The 22,976-nt window shown below is 41.8% G+C and overlaps 2 protein-coding genes across 4 annotated transcripts; one reads left to right on the top strand and one right to left on the bottom strand.

The window, feature by feature from the left end:
• Positions 1 to 405: 405 nt before the first annotated feature.
• LOC139644146 (serine/threonine-protein kinase tousled-like 2) lies at positions 406 to 16,579 on the top strand. Of its 2 annotated transcripts, XM_071519521.1 has the most exons (21): positions 406 to 809; positions 2,190 to 2,284; positions 4,513 to 4,584; positions 5,033 to 5,102; positions 5,485 to 5,522; positions 5,761 to 5,853; positions 7,763 to 7,870; positions 9,036 to 9,128; positions 9,735 to 9,845; positions 10,058 to 10,194; positions 10,304 to 10,456; positions 10,971 to 11,037; positions 11,136 to 11,233; positions 11,681 to 11,762; positions 12,109 to 12,200; positions 12,734 to 12,823; positions 13,788 to 13,957; positions 14,298 to 14,436; positions 14,713 to 14,824; positions 14,954 to 15,061; positions 15,424 to 16,579. In XM_071519521.1, the coding sequence occupies exons 2-21, from the start codon at positions 2,192 to 2,194 to the stop codon at positions 15,598 to 15,600; spliced, it is 2,103 nt and encodes a 700-aa protein (XP_071375622.1). In that variant the 5' UTR covers positions 406 to 809; positions 2,190 to 2,191; the 3' UTR covers positions 15,601 to 16,579. The 2 variants fall into 2 exon arrangements, with proteins under 2 accessions (XP_071375622.1, XP_071375623.1); XM_071519522.1 differs by lacking the exon at positions 5,761 to 5,853.
• Positions 16,580 to 16,586: 7 nt separating this feature from the next.
• Positions 16,587 to 22,645, bottom strand: becn1 (beclin 1, autophagy related). Of its 2 annotated transcripts, none has more exons than XM_071519523.1 (12): positions 22,514 to 22,645; positions 22,126 to 22,258; positions 21,940 to 22,004; positions 21,195 to 21,253; positions 20,789 to 20,879; positions 20,354 to 20,490; positions 20,011 to 20,205; positions 19,750 to 19,896; positions 19,235 to 19,384; positions 18,582 to 18,642; positions 18,333 to 18,475; positions 16,587 to 17,645 (listed from the first exon to the last, which is right to left on the bottom strand). In XM_071519523.1, the coding sequence occupies exons 2-12, from the start codon at positions 22,250 to 22,252 to the stop codon at positions 17,477 to 17,479; spliced, it is 1,344 nt and encodes a 447-aa protein (XP_071375624.1). In that variant the 5' UTR covers positions 22,253 to 22,258; positions 22,514 to 22,645; the 3' UTR covers positions 16,587 to 17,476. The 2 variants fall into 2 exon arrangements, with proteins under 2 accessions (XP_071375624.1, XP_071375625.1); XM_071519524.1 differs by having other exon boundaries at positions 21,195 to 21,250.
• Between the last annotated feature and the right edge of the window lie 331 nt (positions 22,646 to 22,976).

The following is a 22,976-nucleotide window of genomic DNA, read 5'->3' as shown; positions in this document are numbered from 1 at the left end:
TGGGCAGTAGGTGAGGCATAAAGGTGATTTTAACTTTATTCAGCCTATGAATTCATCAGCTTCTATTGAAACTTCATGGCCCAGATGTGTTTATTACCACGACAAAACTGATGTTGGTGACAGTGGGACAATTCAGAACTGTCAAAACCAAGTTGCACAATGCACCCCCAGTCACTTGTTATATTATCCGAGTCAGATATGACAGCTGAAGCGGGTGGAGTTGTCTCATGTAAAGAGCTATGTTGCATGTCTTCAGTGTTTGACCTGAAGCGCTGATACTCGGTCCTTATCTATTGAACAGACGCATGGAAAGCCGCACTAAAAGCTGCCCCTGGAGCCCTCTGCGGCCTGGCTGCAGGGTTATGATCTTTTATCATCAATTCAGGAATGGACTCTAACAAGGTGGCTCAATATCTTCTCTCGGTGTAGACGTTTTACCGCACGGTAACGACATAAGGAAGACTGGGCGAAGCAGCAATGTGACAGTTGTTGTTAAGAGGCTTCAAAGATACAAACAACCCGGGTTTGCCCGTGCAGGGGCATCAAGGCGGACGAGGAAACCCCGAGGATCAAGGCCTCCTGATGACACTAGCAGTAGCCAGCCACACTGCTCTTCTTAGCTAGCATTAGCTAAGTTAGCTAACGTTATGTCTTTCCCTGCATTCGAAGTAAATAGAAATGGGTAATTTGAACAGCTCTCCTTGAAGTGTCGGGACTGGGACTTGTAAAGGGGTTGCAGTCCCCGGAGGGACGGATAAGACCCTTTCTAGGACTGTGGGTGACTGTCAAAACTGCAAACGACCCTTCAGGTGAGGAGACCACTAACGTTACTGTAAGAGCTAATGTTAGCTTGCTAGATAACTTAGTAACGGTAACGTTAGCCTACGTTTTGTAGCGTTAGCTTTCACTTTAGTAGTGGTGACATTATAGCACTCGTAGTAGTCAAACTTCTAGGAGATGCAGAATAATTTGTCAGAAGGCATGAGAGCTTTTCGCATCTGTTTCTTTGAAGTTTCGCATGATTTTCACTAGCATAGTTAAGTTGGCTAACCGCTAAATAGTTGACTGCTAACGTGAGCTAGCTAGTTGGCTAGAAACATTCGACAGCATCTTCTTGTCAGTCATTAATGTTAGCTACACCGACTGTCATGAATACTACTGCCAATTTTGTTGAAGGATGGGTGTATTTTAGTACTGAGAATATACTCGCTCACTAACTGTTTATAAAGTTGAGCTTGTGGCTTGATCATTAAACTTGATAGAGATAAAGAGATAAAGCTTTATTAGAGTCTAACTAAGGTTTGATGGCCAACATTTTTTTAATGGTCAAGTTGTTAGGCTTAATGGGCAAAATAAACTAGCTATGACAAACTATGATGTTTGTCTTTAATGTGTTTTTGTTATTTGAAACCAAGTTCTACTAAACCACATTGATGATGTGCACCCAGCTCAATCCATCTGTCAGGTGATGGATGTCTTGTCAGATAGGGCTTCCTAATGGCAAAAGGAAGTCATTCTCTGCCATTTCATATGGTTATGATTACCGTATAAAGCGTTTCCTCAAAGGAGAGGAGGATTTGATGAAGATTTTCTATCTTGATGTGACAGTTAATGACCTGCTAGATATCCTTCTTATAACTAGAAATGACCTGTAGCTTAAATCAGTGCTGGAATCGAGTGAGTGGTTTACCTCCCACACTGTAGCAAGGTTCACATTTTGAGCCTCTCCTTACTCATATTCCATTGCTGCTATGGCCTGTCATTTTGAATATCCAACCATCACAATATCTGCCATGGAGATGTGGGGGACTCATGCAGGAGGAGTTTATCTAGTGGAATCAGTGGAGCTATAAACCTGAATGGAGAGAATAGTCAGTAATGGCCTATATGTATACAGACTCTGACATATGTAATTGCTTTCTTTACAAGAAAGAACTGTGTAAAGATGATGTTGCTGGTCAGACCCCAGGAATGATTAGCTGCCCAGTTCACCTGCCCATTTTTTTTACATGCATGGTATTGGTAGCAAATGTGCAGCGAGGAAACATGAAATCCTGTCCAAAAATAAATGTTGTCAAAAGTTGCCTCTGTCCTGATGAGGCGTAGTCTTCTCTTGTTTGTATACAACACTACCTAATCCGTATGAGTTACAGTGCCGCTCACTCTTGTTTATGTCTCTCTCCCTCTAGGCATGATGGAAGAACTCCATAACCAGGCTATTAGCCTGGACCCACGCAGGCAGGAACTGCTTGAGGCCCGCTTCACCGGAGTTGGTGTGGCCAAGGTCTGCATCTCCTCAATTAATAGAAGAACTATGTGTTGCTGTGGTATTGCAAAGTGCATAATTGCTGTTGTGTAGAATGGACAGCAGTTTGAACTTGTAACAAGGCGCTTTATCTTTTTGTGGACTTAAAACTCATTACCTCTTAAGGAGCACTTGTTCTGGATATTTAGTGAGAATTAGTTTTGTGCAGACATTTCACTTTAAAATACTGTCTAAAGTGAGTTGGCTTGAATGTATTTTACTGTTTGAAAATTTTGTTTGGAAAGCAAAGCATGGGTCCCTTTATATCCCTGCTGAAATGACAGTGTCACAGATACCAAAGAGCAGCTCTCAGTGAGGCCGCAGGCAAACAGCCCACATCCACACTCCCGTTTAAGTGTGTGAATGCAAACATGAGCAGTCAGTCCACTCTGTTAACACTCTGGTGATGCTCATTGACTTTTGTCACTCCTTCAGTTTAGAAAGTCTTGAACTTCTACTCTATTTGCCAATACTCATTGATGTATTGTTCTGTGCTCAGGGGTTTTTCTCGGTAGAGTGGTCCTCTCTCCCTGAACTGAACCTAAAACAAGACGTGCTCTGTCCTGGCTGATATGGGAGCTAGCCAGCAGCTCTTTGTTTCAGAGCAGACTAGTGACACTGAAATGGCACCGCTGCTGCTCAGGCTCACAGCATAGGCCGCCTGCCATGCTGCAACCCCACTGTTGAACTGAGTATGACTGTGTGTGTAAGTATGCATGTGAGAAAATGGCAGCCCCTGAGAAGGCATTCACTCCTCTGTGTACCCTGGCCTCTAGTGTGCACTGAAATTCATTGTTTGGTGAGCTGTTGGTGATATTAGAGAGCCGTGAGAATGAGAGAGAGTGAAAGATTAAGATAGTGCGTATGTTGTTTAGAGTGATAGAGTAAATGGGGTGAAAAGGGACTTTTGGTTTGAGAAATTGGAATGAGTGTGTGTACATGCAGTGTACATGTTTTAAGAGGATAAGGAAATTGCTCGACTGTATGTGTGACCTTGAGCAGTAGCAGAACGCAGGCAGGCAGGCAGGCAGGCAGGCAGGCAGGCCCTGAAAGCATTAGCCCCCCCTGCACCAATTAGCTTGCTGTTTCTTAGTCTCATCAGGCTCCACAGCCGACCATGGATGGTCTGCACCCCACCACACTAATTCTACGAACTGGATGATGTGGACTCAGGGTTGGCAGATTAATTGGGGCACCAATACTATGAGTGCAATTTGGCCTTTCACAAATATAGCTAGTTGCTATTTGGATATGTCTTATTGATATATGTCTTTAAGATGTATTGGATGCATATACTGACATAATCACAAAATAAGATATATACAATCATTTATAATACCTTTTTTACATTTGTTTGAGGGTAATTAAGCAAAACTGCCAAAGCTCATCATTCAACAAAGTGTCAAAATAAAGGAAATGCCTGAGTAAAGAAGGCATAATATTATTGAAGGTGGATGGAGTGAATTTTCCAGGCACAGTCTAGGCCCTCTCAACCCCTTCAAAGGCAGGGTAAATGGCAGACAATACAAATCTATTCTGAGTGATCACCTTCATCCTGTGATGAAGCATGTCTGCTCAAATGGGAACTTTCTCTTCCAGGATGACAATACCCCCATCCACAGGGTATGAGATGTGTCACTTGCAATTAAATTGTCATATTGGGTATAGTGGGATGGTTGTGGCTTGCTTTACTGAGCAGACAAGTTCTTTATTTATTCATCTGTAGCTGAAATTGGAAATATAACTTTGCTTTTGCTTCCCCAGAATATGATTTGTACCTGTCACATTTTTGAAAAGAACAGAATAAGGGATGAGCTAATGTGACAGTCTTATCTGTTACTGAACAGAATAGGATTAGACCCTTTGATATGACATATATGATACACTTTTCTTCATTTTAAAAGATCTAACATTATTCTACAGTATATGCAAAAAAGGCAGAAAATCAACTCACTCTTCTTTTAACTCAGACATGTTATATGTGCCTCTTGGACTTCAATATTGAGATACCGTCTTTTTTAGTATCAGTGTGATTACTAAAAACAGTAACGTACAGTATCTCCACATTCCTAATCCTCAGTTTTACTCACCAACATTACACACAACCCAACCATTGAAATTTTGCAATAGAACAGTGCAGTATTTTGGAAGGGCGGCAGGTGAGTGTGTTCAATCAGGTTAACTGCTGTCTTTTTTCTGTTTTCCAGAGTTCGGCCCACAACGAATCATCCAACCAGTCCCTGTGCAGCGTGGGATCACTCAGTGACAAAGAACTGGAGGTTGGTGGAGGAGAAATCAATCAAAATGACATGTTGACTGCAGTCTGTGCCCTGATGCTCAGGTTTCTGCCCAGTGTGTACTTACCCACTTACAGTTGTATCCCTAGTGATTGTTGGGGAGTCAGACAATTGGTCAAGGTCAAGCTTTGTGTGTTTTGTTTGCAGTGGTGCACTTGAGCAAACTGTATACTGTATGATTAGTGACTGATGAAATTTATCTTAGCATAATCTGAAAGGCATTAGAGTGTTCACTGTGCACTAAATACTGAATACACAGAAGTCAAACTGCTATTAATCTTGTTGAACTATAGTAAAAAAAATAAAATAAAAAAAAGATGGTTTGCCAAAAATTCAGTGCGGTTAATGGAATAAATATTTAAGACTAGGCTGTCATTTCTGATTTTAATGATAGTCCTGCTTTTCTCCTCTTTCCTGTTTGGTTCTCCAGACACCAGAGAAGAAGGCCAGTGACCAGAGAAGCAGGAAGAGAAAAGGAGACGTCTATGACAGCAGCCAGGGTAAGTCCTGCATACTTACTGAAGGAGCTCCATCATCTGCCTGTAAAGTGATATTTTACTTTGACAGAACATTTGCATTTTTTCAGCACAAACTATTCCATAAATTCAGAAGCGGTCAACCTGCAATTTTATCTGCCCAGTGGTTTGCTTTCCCTGCTGTTATTCAGGCTTTTCCCCCAGATCTCAATATTGATTATTGCAAATGGGCAAAATTAGGCTACATAAAATTGTATCTGGTACACAGGGTGAAACAACATTACATGGCTCTCTGTGGTTAGCCATTCATACTTTTGAACTGTATGCATTAAAAAGTTAAATATTATTAACGTGCTCAAATGAGCAGTACTTCTAATTTCTTATTGCTTGTCTCGGTATTATCCAGGAAAAGGAAGAGGGCACAAAATAAGTGATTATTTTGAGGTGAGTACAAACTGGAAGTGTATATCTTACTTTTAGCTATCTCCTGTTGAATGCATTTTGCCCTCTGTCCTCTGTGTTGTGCATGGTTTCCAATCAAACTCAAACTGTAGCATGATGTCTCACCCTCACGTTCCTACTGTGCCAGTATGGTCATTCATCAAATTCTTCTTCTGAATAACAACTCTGTCTCCTTTCTGTCTGTCTGTTTTCCACACTCTGTCAATTGCCCTGTGGCCAGTTTGCTGGTGGCAGTGGGCCTGGCACCAGTCCCGCCCGGGGCATCCCCGCACTGGTGCGCTGCTCTCCACAGCACTCACTCTCTAATCCTCCGGTGAGCACCACTGTCCATCTCCATAGCTCTCTCCCGCTTTTGCTCTCAACTGGTTTACTGTTGTTTTACCAGCTGTATATTGAGCTTTAGTCGGTGGCCAAATTCATGTATTTTTTCTGTTGGTCTGTCTATTTTCAGTTATATATTATTCAGTATTTTCAGAGCTTTCGGTGTCCACTTAATTGGACAGAGCTGGTGCAGTATCTACCTCTTTAAGATTTTTTTGTTCTCTTTGATGAATAGAAAGGATAAGCTGGTTGACCACTTTGGAACAGACAGATGTGTCACACGTTTTTGTCAGCATCGGTGTAGCCAATGGAAGTGGCACTCCCTAGGTTTATTTAGGGAAGAAGATGGCAACTCATACTATTGAGACCTTTGAGGAGACTGTGACTGCAGTGCTTTAGATAACTTTATTGTACAGTTTGACTTGAAAGGATGATAAAAACGAGAGAGAGCCTGCCACAGTGTTGGGGCAGGGTTGGCAGATCAGCCATAGATGTATGGTATTTATAAGCTGGTAAGATCAGCAGGTAGGATGAACTGTGGTCATTGGCCAAAGATGGCTAAAGTTAGTGTTAGCAGTTTTGCTTTTGGGAGTCTTTACAATTCCTATAGCTGGTGTGGCACAAATAGATGGCATGCATGTCAGGAAAGGGAGCGGTCCATGTGTATATTATTTTTTATACCCTTCATAATTTTTAGTGATTGTTCATGACGATGTCAGATATTTTCTTACTGGTAATAGTTATGCTTCTAATAAAAGCACAGTCAGGTGTGAGAATCTGTTCACTTGTCATTCTCATTCATCTTATGTTAAGACAACATCCTTCCCAATCACAAACTTCAAAACCTTGTTCACTACCTACTAAACAGCATGTAAACATTTTCTTGCAGTAGCAGGGCTCTAAGTTACAGGTACAGTAAGTATGGTTTTTATTGTGCCATTGCACAAAATAACCATAATATATTTGCGTGGGTTTTGAGTTGTTGATCAATACCAATGACTCGACAGTTACTTGCCAGGTGCTGAGAGTTATGGCTTTCAAAACTCACTTTACGGCCCAAACTCCCCGCCCCCCATCTACTTGTATTCTCAACTGCTGCTGGTGCCACGAGTGAGACACCAGTGTCGTACAACATTTCGTTCCCAAGCCAAACAAGCAAATGATAAAACAGTGTTGTTACTATTGTTGTATATTGTTGTTACTGAAAATGTGACTTTTATATGTTATTTAACAATAACCTAAGATGATGAAATAGTCTACATCACTTTTACCATCAGTTGTTGTTGACGAGGCTCTCCACCCTCTAAATGCCACATCCCAACTCTGTATCAGTAGATGATGAAAACTGTGGAGTTCAAACAAACTGGCTTGTAGGGCAATGCACCTTGGGCAATGCGCCCAAATTTACCACAATTTACATTTTTGTTGCATTTGCAACCAAAAATGGTCGCACTCTAGAGCCCTGAGCAGATACAGTGTAAACCTGTTCTCTGACGTGATCCATGATTTCTTATTATACAAACACAATTTTGCCAAAGGCTGTAATTCTGAAGTAAACCAACACACAGCAATACTCTCCGTCCACTCTGTCCATTTATTGACAAATGATTCAGGCAGCCCTCTTAGTCTATAGTAAAGCCCCACTAACCACTAACTCCTACCGGATGCATTACCTCTTTGTTTTGTCTCAACTGTTGTTGATATATTGAAGAGGTTAGTTATTTGCCATGCAGGATGTTTATGTTTATGCCTTTTTATTTTTGTCCTGTTCTCCTCATTTCCCTTTCAATCGCCTCCTTCTGCTGCCTCTCTTCTGTGTCCCTTCCTTTTACTTTCATCCCTCTTTCTGTCTCTCTTCCTTCCTCCCGTCCTCTTATTCTGTCTGTCTCTCTGGAGTGCAGGTTCAGCACGGCAGTCCTTTGTCCACAGGCTCAGTCCCCACAGACCCTTCCTCTTACAGCTCTGTGAAGATGGTCCCCATACACTCCTGCTCACACAAAGCCACCCAGGTAACTAACGAACTCGCCTGGATCACCACATATGTCAAGCTTTTCTGATTGTAGTCTCTCAATATGTTCTCAATCACAGTGCCTTACCATACCATCTACTGGAAGCTTGATAAATTCCCTGGTTTCGGTAAAAACTTCGGTATTGGATCATGCCCTGCAGCTGGCACAGCTCATGGTATACAAGTGATGTTCAATTTTTGATAGGAAGCAGCGTTCTTGTCCTTCCATTTCCATTGTGTGTTTCACAAACAGCAGCTCATTGAGAGAATGTTGAGATGATGGATTACAGTTTCAACAGTATTATCTCACATTTCTAAGTTCTTATGTCACTGCAACATCCTTAAGACTGCCATTTTTATTCATTGATCATAAAGATTTTGAAGTCTTTGCTGTGGTGTTTGTATGGATCATGATATCTCAGGTGACATCTCAGACACCACTGGTCTGATTTTTGACAAAACTTGTAGGGATGATGCAGCTTCGCACTGATGCAGCTTCACACTGCGTTCCAGTGTTTAAAAAAAATATACAAATTGGCCTGATGGGAGCACTATAATTAAAGGGCAGAATTCCTGCATCCGAAAGGCCATAAATGCTACATCTCTGGTCCCATTTGGACAAAGCTTGGAGGGTCCAGTTTTGACAAAACATGGAGGGATGATACGTCTTGGCACTGTGTTCTGGCATTTAAAAAAAATACACTAATTGGCCCGATGGGGGCGCTAGAATTAAAGGTCAAAATTTCTAACTTTGAAAGGCTCTAACGCCTAGACTGCAGGTCCAGATGACATAAAACTCCACACATCCAACTGTCCTTACAAATTACATTGATTGGCCTAATTAAAGGTCAAAATTTTAAACTGATGTTATATCTAAGACACCACTGGTCTGATTTTTGACAAAACTTGGAGCGATGATGTATTTTGGCACTGTGTTCCACCCTTTAAAAATGTACACTGATCAGCCCGATGGGGATGCTATAATTAAAGGTCAAACTTTCTAACTTTGAAAGGCCATAGCTGCTACACCACCAGTCTGATTTTGATGAAACTTGGAGGGATGATGCATCTTGTTACTGACTGGCCCAAGGGGTGTCTGTCTGCATCATTTGTTGGGGATGACATGTTTACTGTTGTCTTGTTCCTGTTTGTGCCCTCCCCCCCAGTCAGAGCTGACGCTGGAGAAGCTGACAGCACTAGAGAATGACAAGAACTCAGACCTAGAGAAGAAAGAGGGGAGGATAGATGACCTGCTGAGGGTAAGACGAGAGACCGTTAATGTTGAAACCAACTAGTCCTGTGCTGAAGATTACCAGTGGATTTCAATATGACCTCTCAATATGACAGTTGTTACTGGCTGATCTATACTGACATGCTGATTATTATTTTATTTTTATTTTTTTATTTGTAGTATATCCATTACAGGCAGTGTTCGAAATTAAGTTTTGGCTCATCTGCTAATGGCTGGTAGACTAAAAGATTTACTTATCAAGAATCATTTTTACCAGTCAAAATATGTGAAATATATGAAACATTTAATAAAGAGACAAGAGCACATTTACAGTCTTAATTTAAAACTTGTTCACTCACTTATACAATAGATTAAGTTTGTAATACATCCAGGCAGTGGAGAAAAAGAAGTTTCTACCACTTTATCTAGAGCAGTGAGACAGGCAGCCAATCAGGATCTATCAGTCTATTTTATTTCTAATCAAATCTGTTTCACTGCCTTGTCGTGTTACCCTGCGCTACCTCTTTGTTTATGCAAGCAATAAGGATTAGGTCTTCAAATATTGATGGTAAGCAAGAATAAGTTGACATAAGCCAAGTCAATGGTGTGTAAAGTATTCCTTGTGTTTTGGCAGGCCAACTGTGACCTGAGGCGGCAGATAGATGAGCAGCAGAAGATGCTAGAGCGCTTCAAGGAGCGGCTCAACAAGTGTGTTACCATGAGCAAGAAGCTCCTAATTGAGAAGGTGAGTGTACGTGTGTGTTTGCACAAGCACGTCTGCATGAGAGAAACGGCTTTAATACTGGATTTGAAGCTCAATGGCATCCCACAGGGTGCAGTCTCAGTTTTAATTGACCACACCTTCGTCGTTTATCAAGCTGTGAAGCATCAAATGAAGACAATTCTTTACAAGGTACAAGTGTGACCTGTAACGTGTGTGTCTGTGTTTTTTTGCAGTCTAAGCAGGAGAAGATGGCGTGTAGGGACAAGAGCATGCAGGACCGTCTGCGTCTGGGCCACTTCACCACCGTCCGCCACGGAGCCTCCTTCACTGAGCAGTGGACAGATGGATATGCCTTCCAGAACCTCATCAAGTCAGCATGCAAATAGACACAAATACTTTATTTGTATTTTATGTACTCTGCGTGCAAGAATATGCACACATATGTTACTGGATATGTATGTCGATATTGTGTGTTCTAGGCAGCAAGAGCGAATCAACTCACAACGGGAAGACATTGAGAGGCAGAGGAAGCTGCTGGGGAAGAGGAAACCTCCCTCCATGGCCCAGACGCCTCCACCCAGCCTGGAACAGAACAAACGCAAGAGCAAGAGCAACGGCCAGGAGAACGAAGCGTAAGGCAATAAATTACTTTCACACAGTACATGTTTTACATGGACCAACTGTACAAAGTCGGCATTCTTCATAATCAAAGTATTTTTCATAATCAAATTTTCTGCATTTATTTAATTTAATGTTGTTTCAGGTTTCTGGTGAGATTAACCCTTTACTAGTGGTTACAGTGTTGAACAGAGTTGTGACAGAAGCATGACCAGTAATGATTTCGACATGCAAGGCTTTATGTTTATTGTAGAATCTCACTTTGCAGGCAGAAACTCAAATTGACTCAAATTGTAATGCTATTTTCTTTTCAGTCAATCCTGATTGCCAGGATATGGAGTTAATTTTTTTTATGTACAAAGTTTTAACCTTGATTCTTGTTTTTGCTTTATTTTATCTAAATTAAATTTTTAGGTCACTATATTTATTGTAATCACAATTCAGCTTTCTGCGGCTATGTGTACAATGTGAGCTAACCTATGTATCTTTGTAAATTACAGCAAACAATAACTATTTTATCCCACACAGGTTGTCACTTGCAGAATATCACGAGCAAGAGGAGATTTTCAAACTGCGAATTGGTCACCTAAAAAAGGTACCATCCCACCACTGAACACACTTTTTTTTAATGTTTTGTTGACACTTGATTGACAGCAGTCAGGCTAGATGATAGACCGGTGTGTTTGTCTGCAGGAGGAAGCAGAGATCCAGGCAGAGCTGGAGCGTTTGGAGCGAGTAAGGAACCTGCACATTCGGGAGCTAAAGAGAATCCACAACGAGGACAACTCGCAGTACGTGCCTTTCTCTTTTTAACCTGCCTTTTAACTTAACTTCATTTAGAAACTTTCCAGGGCATAGGTGAATGGCTTGGTGAATCATCTGTTAACTCCACCCTTTCCAACTAACACCAATATTAAACTATACTTTTTACAAAGTGACGCATATACAGTATATGTGTGAACAAAAATTGGTGACAGACACATTTGTTTGTAACGTCACTTGCTGCAAAATCTTTGTTTGCTATCCAGTGCAGTTACATCAGCAGAATTGTGTCTGTTACCTGTGCCTTTCTTGAACAAGGATATCTGAAAAGTTCATTCTAATTATTTCGTAGAACTCCACGCATGTCTTAATGATGATGGGATGCTCCAAAATGTGTCTAGAAGAATGCAGCTATGTATTACACCTTTTTGAGTTTTTGGTTAGCACAGATGACTGAAGCAAGTCTCTCTCTATAGATTTAAAGATCACCCCACACTGAATGACCGATATCTACTATTACATTTACTTGGAAGAGGTGGCTTCAGTGAAGTGTACAAGGTAAGCATATGCCCTTTCAATTTCATGCCCTTTCAGAGGCTTCCATGCTTCACAAGTGCCAGTTTTTATCTTTTTGATTAACTGCTGCCTCTTTTTGAAGAAGATGAAACATTGATATTACTTAATTGACCATTGTACACAAGTTCAGTGGAGTTTGTCCTGCGCATATTCTGCCTTGATGCACATACATGCCCTCCACATGCATTTCTCCGAGGTCAGAGTGTGGTGTTGCTTGAAGTGCAACCCTGTTGGAGCAGTTTGTGGTTCAGTGTCTAGCTCAAGGGCACTTCAGTAGTCTTGGTATAGATGTAATTTGATTTGATGTCAAATGTTTGTCCCTCCCCAGGCTTTTGACCTGACAGAGCAGAGGTATGTGGCCGTTAAAATCCACCAGCTCAACAAGAACTGGAGGGAGGAGAAGAAGGAAAACTACCATAAGTGAGTCTAAGCCTCTGTTTACTTTTTACTGGCCCTGCTGTTCTCTACTTTGCAGCCTTGGAAATGTTTTGATCTACCACTAGAACCACTATGAAATATTTCATAGTGGTTCTTGGGCCCCTACACATACCAATTATTTAACACACACCCACATGTAGTATATGCTAGTACATGAAAATTCAAATACAAATTGGATTATTGAAATGAAAATTATGACCTGAATTACGCATACACAAGAGGGGAAAAATAAAATGCTGTTTTGCGATTGCATTTTCTTTTTCCACTTTGCATTAACATTTGAATAACTTTATAGTTTATAGCTGTAGTTTGAACTATACACTTTCATAACTTCAAGGTGATAGAGAGGCCATATATCGCCGGCCATATTGGGGCTTTTTACTTAACCCATGCATGGAAGACATTTTCACCCTCTTACCCATTTCCAAAAGTGAAATTTTAACTGAATGTGCTTTCATTTATGCCATTTTTTTAATGCTTTATGGTAAATGTTGACCATGCATTTCTCTTTTCAGACATGCTTGTAGAGAGTACAGAATCCACAAAGAACTTGACCATCCTAGAATAGTCAAACTCTATGACTACTTCTCACTCGACACAGACTCGTAAGTGCCCTCCCTCTGCATAAAGCTCATAAAAGTGGACAAATACAATTTTTAATTGCCAAGTACAGGTACCACATTTTAATTGCTTGGCATTACGTAGTGCTAATCACTTGTTAGACAAACGGTGCACTCCAAGACCTTGACAAGCTTGTCTTGTCCCAGTTGCCTGTTCCTAGACACATTCAAAAGATAGAAGCTAAAAAAAAAACCCAGTGTTTTCAGCAGAGGCTTTCTTGGAGCATCTTGGACCTGAGATGAAAATGACTACGATGGCAAATTTAATGTTGGATCATGTATCCTGGGGGCTCTTGGGGCTTTGCTGTGCGCTAATAATTCCTTAAAAAGTGCTATGTGCAAAATCTTTAAACATCAGTATATCATTGTCAATTAAAATAACTCAAAATTAAGACCACATCTCCCTCCGTGGCATTGCTCCAGGTGCATTTCATTTGAAGAGGTTTTCTCTTTCGCTTTACTGAAGAGGTTATTGTTGGAAGTTAATTTTTTTTTTTTAATAGGCCTTACTTGTTTCACCATCTGTGTTATAAAGCAATGTCTTTTTGTGCTGTAAAGCAATACACACAATGTCACACAATGAAAAATGCAGTGTAGAGGCCAGTAGAAGCTGCCAATCTTCTTGCCGATGATGTTGTTTGTTGACTGTAATTATGGTAATGCTTCAAAATTAATGTGGTAATGATTTATTGATGTTAAAATGCTACAAGAAGCACCTTTGAGCACCTTAAGGGGAAAAAGTTCAAGCTTGATTATTTATGTAGCCGTTTAACACAAGCATGTCTCAAAGGACTGTACAGAGAATGAGCCTAGCTAAATCTAACTGATCAACCATAGAACAGAATGATATAGGGCAAAAATCAGGAAGCTCAAGACACACACAAAAAAAGTGCTTTATTAGTCGTGAAAGCTCCTCCAAATGGTCCATTTATCATTTTATCTCTCCCAGGTTCTGCACAGTGCTGGAGTACTGTGAAGGCAACGATCTGGACTTCTACTTGAAGCAGCATAAGCTGATGTCTGAGAAGGAGGGCCGCTCCATCGTCATGCAGATCGTCAATGCCCTGAAGTACCTCAACCAGATCCGGCCACCCATCATTCACTATGACCTCAAGCCCGGTCAGTCCCTCATGGTGTTTTCGTTTGGACATAGTATTCCTGTAATAAATTGACGATGATACCTAAATTCATCATGATAGTGAAGAACAAAATTTCTGTGTATGGACTCGAGGGAGGGCTGCAGTTAAAACTGAATTTGGTACTCATGAATAATTCCTCAAGTTGTCCCTCAAGAAAGTTAACACCTTAACAATCTGTTCTAGATTCTGACTTAGAGGTACCAGCCCTCTGTATTGAGATGCATTTGCATATAAAATATATATTCTTTAGATAAGCTAGTTCAGAATCACATCTTCTATTTGTGCTCTTTTTACTAGAGTGTCTCCTGTTTTGTCCGTAGGGAACATCCTGCTGGTTAATGGCACAGCTTGTGGAGAGATTAAGATCACCGACTTCGGCCTGTCAAAGATTATGGATGACGACAGCTACAACTCTGTAGATGGAATGGAGCTGACCTCTCAGGGAGCAGGGACCTACTGGTACACTGACACATTTTCCAGCCTTTAGATCCCCCATCTAACCATAATGACTTAGTAATGATGCAGTAGAAGCAGACCTGTGACAAAAAGGTTGAAAATACTCGAGGTGGTCAGGGGCCAACAGATCCCAGGTGGAAAGCCTGTTTGAATCTGTCAGCCACATGTCTGAATGTTTGTGAAGCTAGATCCATAGCTGCCCTACAAGTGTCTTTTTCTTTTTTTTTTTTACTTTGCTGCCTTCAGTCATTGCTCAGATTGTGATTGTGTGGCTTACAGGTACCTGCCTCCTGAGTGCTTTGTGGTGGGCAAGGAGCCCCCCAAAATATCCAACAAGGTAGATGTGTGGTCAGTAGGAGTCATCTTCTACCAGAGCTTATATGGACGCAAGGTAATCACCAACCTGAATTCAATAACAGTGTTTTCTTGATAGGTTTTTGTTAGGAATTGCTTCTTTTTGAACAAAATGTTCCGATATTAGAGGCTTTCTGTTCACACTCTACCCATTCCTTTACTCCAGCCGTTTGGTCACAACCAGTCGCAGCAGGACATCCTTCAAGAAAACACCATTCTAAAAGCTACCGAGGTGCAGTTTCCACCCAAACCTGTGGTCACCACAGAAGCGAAGGTGTGGATGGTATTCATTTCTCTTACACAACTACAAACTTGCTCACTGCACTATTACCCTAAAACAATCCACATCTCTCTCCCTCATTGCTTTTCTCACCCACTTTTAAGCTTCCAGACTCACATAAACAGCCAATCCCTCAAGGCTATTTGTTTACATTACATTTTCAAGCACATTTGTACACTTATTTTTAGTATAACCTATAATTAGCACAACACTAGCATGAGTTTAAATTCATGTATTGAGTAAAATGTACTAAAAAATCTTAATATTCAAGTATTGGCAGTAGAGCAAGAGCAACAAAAGTGGTAGCTGCAGAAATGAGCTAAGCAAGTATTTGTTTTCCCTCTTCCCCCTCACAGGCCTTCATCCGCCGTTGCCTGGCCTACCGAAAGGAGGACCGTGTGGATGTTCTGCAGTTGGCCAGTGACCCCTTCCTAATGCCCCATATTCGCAAGGCCCTGGGCACCAGCGGCGGGCCCCTGGCACCTCCCATTCCCTCCACCTCCAGCTCCTACAACAGCAGTGCCTCCAACTGAAGGGAGCAGTCCGTCTGTAGTGAAGACCTGGAAAAGGACCCGCCATGGGGACAAAGCCATGTGGAGGCATCGCACACTTGATGAAACTCCTCCTTAGCTCTCTTGGCTTTGAGAGAGGAGAGAGCATGATGGGATGGTGGGGAGCTGAACGTGGGAATGGAGCCAAACTTGATGGATGATGCAGTGATGTAAGAGTAAACGTGCCCACCCCCATAGTCCAAGTGGTGAACATGTGAAGGGCCAGTCCCTGGCAGTGGGCTCAGTAGAACCCAAAGATTTGCCCATATGCATGCACCAACACAAAAAAATCAAACCCCTGCCACAAAGAAGGGAATCCCCCATTTGCTCACTTTAAGGGACTGTTTTACATGACAAGTAAAAGCACTCTAAAAAATGCACAACTGACAGGCTAAGGGTTATGCCATTTATGGAAGATCACCTGCCTCCATTTTGTGGAAGTTTTACAAGAAAATGCATTACTGAAATTTCATCCCATACTGCTTGAAATGCATCATCTGTCAAACTATTTTTCTCAGTATATAGAATGATCAGTTTCAAAGATGTATCCCTCTAAAAGCCTGGGGCTTATTTGGGAAGGGCTTGTACAGGCAAGGGGAATGACTGAAGACCAAAGTTCAAGGCTCGCCTTGTTATGGAAGAAGTACACAAATGACTTGACACAGAAGAGGGCTGATTCTACAAGAAGGATTGGCTGGTTTTGACCTATTTTGAATATTTTATTGGATAACTGGAAGTTGACTTCGAATTTCAATTGTTCAGTCAATATTTTTTCATGAGATTTCCCCCCTTTAATGTTTTCATTAACTTTACAAGGGGGGCTGACTATGAATGAGGGTTGTGAGGAGAGGTAAGATCCTCGACAGAAATGATTATGAAACCATTAAAACCAACATTTGGTTACCTTTGTGGCTTCTCTTACTTGGTTTAGGAAAATCAGTATGCAAGTAATAAGACAAATTCTTGTTTATTGTAAATCATGCAACATTACAAGAGTTGCTCTCAAACATAAGCATATGTTACCAGCAAATGTGAATTGCGTTCAAGGTTATTGAAATACACTGGCATACACTCTCAGAATACCAAACAATGCTATGCTATCAACAATCCTCCCTTGACCTTATTATCACATCACACTCAAATAGCTTACATGGTAAAGTGAACAATTGGGTACATTCACAAAATCCTTTGCCACTTTTCTCATTGTGGACAGAGAACCACACAGTGATTTGAGGGTGCGCACTGCAACGGCAGCCCTAGGATGTCTCGAATTCTACAGAAGTTAGAGTACTGTATTTGGGGAAGATTCATTCGAAGTGCATTCAAGTCTCAGGAAGTGTGAAATAGGTTTTTTTTTGCATTGTCAGCTTCTCACAGGAAACACCAGATATAAAGGTTCATAAACACTGTAACTAATTCTGTAGATGGTATGGGACACAAAGTATTGAAGCAGACATAATGACAAAAGGAATCTAACGGAGAGACATACCTCTAGTCACCTTATCTTGCGTGCTTCTTGAGTACAAAGAGGGACACGATAACCAAAGCCTATGCCTGTCTTTGTCACTCCTATAACACAGGCCCACTTCTGATCTCCACTTGGCAGCATAGTACCGGTATTCACATTGTCCCCTTTTCTTTGGAACAGCATGTTCTCGACTCAAGCTGGACTCAAGATCCAGACATTGTTCCATGCCGTTTTGCACTCAAATCCAAAAAGATTCACAAAATGTTGCAGACATATCCGTTCCTTTCTTTGGCCGGGTATCCAAGGGAGAATAAATACACTAAGCCCAGTTATCTGAGGGGCGTACGACTGTAGGAATTGCTCGACATCCCAAGGCATTGTCCGGCAGGCTTATCGGTTGTAGAACTGTGAGGAGACCCAGGCCAGCCCCCACTTTAGGTTGGTGAGCATAAACTTCAGCGCCTTGGTCCACTGCTCCTCAGAGTTGAACTGGGTCTTGATGGAGTAGGAGCCGCCACTGCCGCCCGTGTCCTCAATCTTGCCCTTCTCCACATCCATCCTGAGACATGGGATAAAATGCTTAGTGTGGGTGCAGGATCAGTGTAGTTTCAGTGAACTGTAGCTGTTTATGTTGGATAGGTGCTGAGTATATAGTGGGGTTGTCCTGGGACAGAACTGACTGTTGAGCCTCTTGGAGGTATTGTGGGCCTAATTCAATGAAACATCTGTGATGGGAGAAACCCACTTAATTCCAGCATATCCACACCCCACCCCCACAGAAAAGCCTGGGTTTGACGTTGGCCCTAGTTTTATAATGGTAGTTACATGAGTTTCAGTATATTGGTAAATGTTCTTAATATACTGGAGGCCATGCTTTAAATATTAGAGTTCAACTATTGGCTGCTCTTCAAAATACAATACTTCAAATACCCCATTTGCCTCAATATCATCACCCAACTCCAAAGCAAAACAAGGCAGAGTGCAGCATCCTGTGTACCAGCCCATCCTGAGCCTCTGGATGAGGTAATTTATTTATAGAGCGCTTTTACACAAAACAAATTTGTTCTAAAGTGGTTTGGCTTTTGCATCACTGCCCCAGTGAGCATTCTGTTTGTTATGGCTTTATCTTAAATGATGGCAAAGATATCTGAGTCAATTAACAAAAGGAAAAACACAGACAAAAAGACAAACAAACAGACAGCTAAGTGGGATGCAAGGACATCATGCTGGTTGCCAGGTAACTGACCTGTATGGCAGGCAGAAGCCTGTGTCTCCCTTCTCCACCTCCTCTTTGAACTGCTGGACACAGTCCAGAAAGGCCACCATGGCATGGTCAAACTTATTGTCCCAGAAGAACCTCAGGCCACCTGAGCAGTAGAGTGGTAGTTCCTGTACAAAGACAGGACAGAATGAAAGGACAGAATTGGAGCCTGGGAGGATCAAATAATGATGGACCTGCTGCGCTTTCTCTTCAGGAGAACACTGTATGCAATACCTTAGATTTGTCAGTCAGTGACTCTAGGTATGAGTGGTTTCCATATGGGACGAGGCGATATCTGCAGAGAAGTGAAAACAGTTATTTGAGTGCAAATCAACTTTTACTGTACAAAAGTTGATTTGCACAGTAATAAAACAGAAACTGAGTGGTAAGAAAATCGAATAAAATGCAACTAAAACAGAAAGAAGAGATCCTGTCAATAATTATAAAAACATCACCTCAAAACAAACATTAAACCAACAAAAAAATTAAGATGACAAGCTAAGACACAATTGCATGGGATAACTGAATCTAAATAGAAACAACACAGTGAAGAACAGTAGAACAACAAGACCCATAAAATCACATGGGAGATAAAAATAAGTTAAAATAACCCAAATGAGTGGGAGGGTGTATTGTGTGAGTGTGTGTGAGAAAGAGAGTAACACACTCAACACACACATGATATTTACACTCCCTTAGCTTTGACGTTTTTAGATTTTCACGGAAACAACAAAATGAATACACTTTCTTGACAATAGAATTCAATTACAGACACATTTTGAACTTAATGGAATCAACTAGTTCAAACAATCCCAAGCCTGGTGATAAAATACAGGTTTAAAGAACACATGAGGCTGAAGCCTTGCATCTGTGTGTATAATGTGCACCTCTGGAAGCGCAGGCCCATCTTGTTGGCGAGGGCGTGCAGCAGCAGCACCGTCTGTCCCCAGGCTGCGTTGATCTCATTCCACTCTACAGGGACACTGGGGAGCCGCCCCAGACGGAAGTTGTTGATGGTACCAAACTGACCGCTGTGCCTGGACAGCAACAGAGACGATCTAGTCAGATTCTCAGTCAAGTTTCTGTCCCAGAGCCTCACTGAGCATTATAAGTTTTTATTTTGTGGCCTTATCTTGAATGGTTGTTAAGTTACAGTTGCTTGGTGGACAGAAACATGCAAATATAATGAAGAAAGTACATCTCCATTTACACAGGATTTAACATGCATGGGCCAGGTTTCATCTGATCATTCAGTATGGGAGTTAATTGCCAAACTCACTGGGGGAAACATGCCTTGACATTAAGATATCTATATGCTAAATATTGTTCTTTCAGCCTCACTGACTTGTCTGCCACTAAATATACAGCAAATGCAATAGGTGTTTCCCGGTGTGTTTGTTACCAGATGTGGAAAGTGGCGTTGAAGACGTTAGTCTTTTTCAGGCGATCCAGCTGGATCTGGCAGTAACGCATCTGGTTGTCAACGCTCTTCAGCTCATCATCCAACTCCAGCTGTTGCCGTTTAAACTCACTGTACTCCTTCTGGTACCTGACATGCACAGACAAATACACAAAGTGGTGGAGAGGGGCAGAGCTGTTAAGGGCTGTATCATCCAAAATATCACACGGTCACCTGTCTATCCCCCTCTCCCTGTCCACTCACTGCAGCTCCTCGGTGTCCAGCTGCTGGGAGTGGCTCCTGCCTTGGGCCAGGTCCTGAGCCACGGCAGCCCTCTGATCCTCCACTGTCTCCAGCTCCTGCACCAGGGCCTCCTCCTCTTCCTTCAGGTGCTGCAGCTCTGCCAGGAGGCTCTCCTCCTCCTCCACCTGCAGATGGGACAGCAGCTCCAGACACTGCCTAGGAAGACACGCACGCACACACACACACACACGCACACACACACACACACACACACACACTAAATCAGAATCCTGTCTTGAGGTTCTCTTTGATTGTAACTGTAGACATTTAAATGGCCGAGGTGTTCGGTTGTGCACCAGCTCACTTGTAATTCTGGCACTCGTTCTCGGTGATGTTGAGCTGCGTGTCCAGGTGGTCCAGCAGGGTGTCGGTACACTCCTCACACAGAGGGTGGTCCACATCTGTCTGGCCTGACATGATGTCAAACAGGTCACTTGTCACCTGGGCAGGATAGGATTGTAGAGGAAACAGTTGCATGATACGGTGACATCACAAACAGTGTCAGTTCAACATGTGAACGCAGCCCTCTCAAAATGATTTCTCCACTCCTGTGTAGTCATTTGTCACAGATAATGTGTGTTGGAAGTTCAATCCCTACACAGACTGCAGCCATAAGTTGCACTGCCCAAGCTGTTTTGGTTACAGTCTAATTGTCTGTCGCACTGGCCTAAATAACATGATCAGAGTAAGCCGATATAAATGAATTTAAATTATTCAGTTGTGTGAAAGTAGACCTTACCTTCAGCCTACGACTTAGATTTTCCATTGTTCCCCCATCAGATGCTTCTCCAATCAGAGTGAAGCTGTTGGCACTCTCTGTGGACATCATCCTGTTAAAGAAGGGCAAGATGCAGCAGTTCGGTCATGTTTGCTGGACATTGTTGAGTCTCTGTAGGTCAAGTCTCACACTTTACTTGCCAGTCCCTCTTATTGTATGTAGCCAACCTCACTTGACAGAGAAACATATCAAATATTTTCGTCAATCTCTCATATGTTTTGCTAATATTTCAAAATCAGCATTCTGCAAAGCTTTCTTGTTACTTAAAGCAGTGATATTCAAAAGATAATATATAGAGATATAAAATTGTGGTGTATGAGGCTCATTCCAGCCTTGGTTTCCCAAGTGAAGTGACTGAAGTGCTCACCGTGCAGGAGGGATATATTTTCTTGCCACGCCATCTTGCTTGGTTTCTACAAAGGTCTCCTTGGAGGAAAATGAAATTCAGAGGCTCAGGCATGCTTGCTGACAAAACATTTTCATCTTGCATTGGAAAAACACTGTTACTGTGTTGTGTATCATCCTTAATCCTATATGGTTTAGAAATCTTCCATAAGTCTTAAGAGTTTAGAAAAAGGTGAGTTGCTGCTGCACTGATTGCCAAAATATAAAAAAAACTTTTAAGTACATGGAGAAGCATAATGGTAACCAGTGAAACATTGAGTGTGGTTGCCTTTTGGGCAATAATTTAAAACATTAGCCTCTGCTTATGCTTTTCCGATGGGAAATTATTATTATAAAAACACCTACCTGTTCAGTCCTATCAGATTGGTAGAATCAAAAGTGAGTGGACTGGGTTTATTCTATCATGACGGCAATACAAATCACTCCTTTTTCCTCAATCGCCCACCTAACCAAACTCAAGGTGATGACTTTTAAGAGCCAATGGAAATCATGTAAACTATTGTACAAGGCAGACCTGCCACAGACCTGCCACTGCAAAATACAAGAGCAGTGGACAACCTTAAGGTCAGTGGACAACCCGGTGTCCTGTCTTACCACAGGAGCATGAACTTTAACCAAGTGCACCAATGTCAAGGAACTTGTAAGGAAAAACCAGAGAGTGCTTGGAAACATCAATACTGGTGGCACTGGGATTTATTCAAACCTACCTCAGGTGCAGCCTCCCCTTCATTGCTGTCAGTTTGTTTACTGGGCGTCACTGTAACTAATGGAGCTGGGGAGGAGAGAGCAGAGGAAAGTCACGAGATGACACTAGACATTTTGAACTCCATCTCCATCACACTACCCTCTACACACATAGCATTGATGACAGACGTGATTAACTGTTAACATACCTATGAGTTCCTGGATAGTAACTCGGTCGAGCACATTGAAAGATGTGTCCAGCTTCAGCGGCTGGCTGCATCGTTGACACACAAAGCTGACCTGCATCGTTGTGCTCGAGGACTTGGAGCCCTCCATCGCTAGCTACAAGAACACAAATAAAACAAAAGGCACATTGTGAACAACCAAAACATCCGAATGATCAACGTGGCTGAGAGCTTGATAAACTGTTCAGAGGATGAGGTGTTTCTACAGTCTACACGTAGTCTTGCGTATGTTGCTAGTTGACTAGGCGTTTAGCTAATTTGCTAGGTAGCTAGCGAACAGCTAACGTTAGCTGTCTTGCTTGTCAGCTGTTTAGACTGACCTAGCGTGCAACTAAACATACAATTGACTCACTGTTACTCAAGAAGAAGTAGATCTATTGAATGTCAATCTTGTCTTGAAATAATAATTCGCCGCTGATATATTCGACGGAACTATTGCATTTTTGGACCACGGGACGTCCTTATCCACTTCCTTATTGTTGTTTACGACGGATGTGACGTCAGTTTAGATTTCAGTATGAGTAGTCAAGAAACCCTACACGCGATTTACGCGATTTATTTAAATTCTCAGATGTTGAAGATGTATGTTCGTTTTGTAAACATACAGAGGAGACTATTCGTGTTTTATGATTAGAGTTAGTGCTTTCTGGAGGGATTTGAGCATAGCCTATTTCTCAACATCTGAATGTGCTATGAATCACGACAAAGCTGCTGAGTTATTTTCTTATTTTATATGGAATATTTTTTTGGCACATCTCCATCTATATGTAAGTGACATATAGTTTTACTGAAATCAAACAACTTGTATATTCACT

Source organism: Centroberyx affinis, unplaced genomic scaffold (assembly GCF_046629955.1).
Source record: "Centroberyx affinis isolate AG114_WGS23_722 - 3 ecotype Tasmania unplaced genomic scaffold, CSIRO-AGI_Caff_v1 ptg000713l_1, whole genome shotgun sequence".
NCBI classification, from domain to species: Eukaryota; Metazoa; Chordata; class Actinopteri; order Beryciformes; family Berycidae; genus Centroberyx; species Centroberyx affinis.
This window is presented reverse-complemented; position numbering and strand designations above follow the sequence as displayed.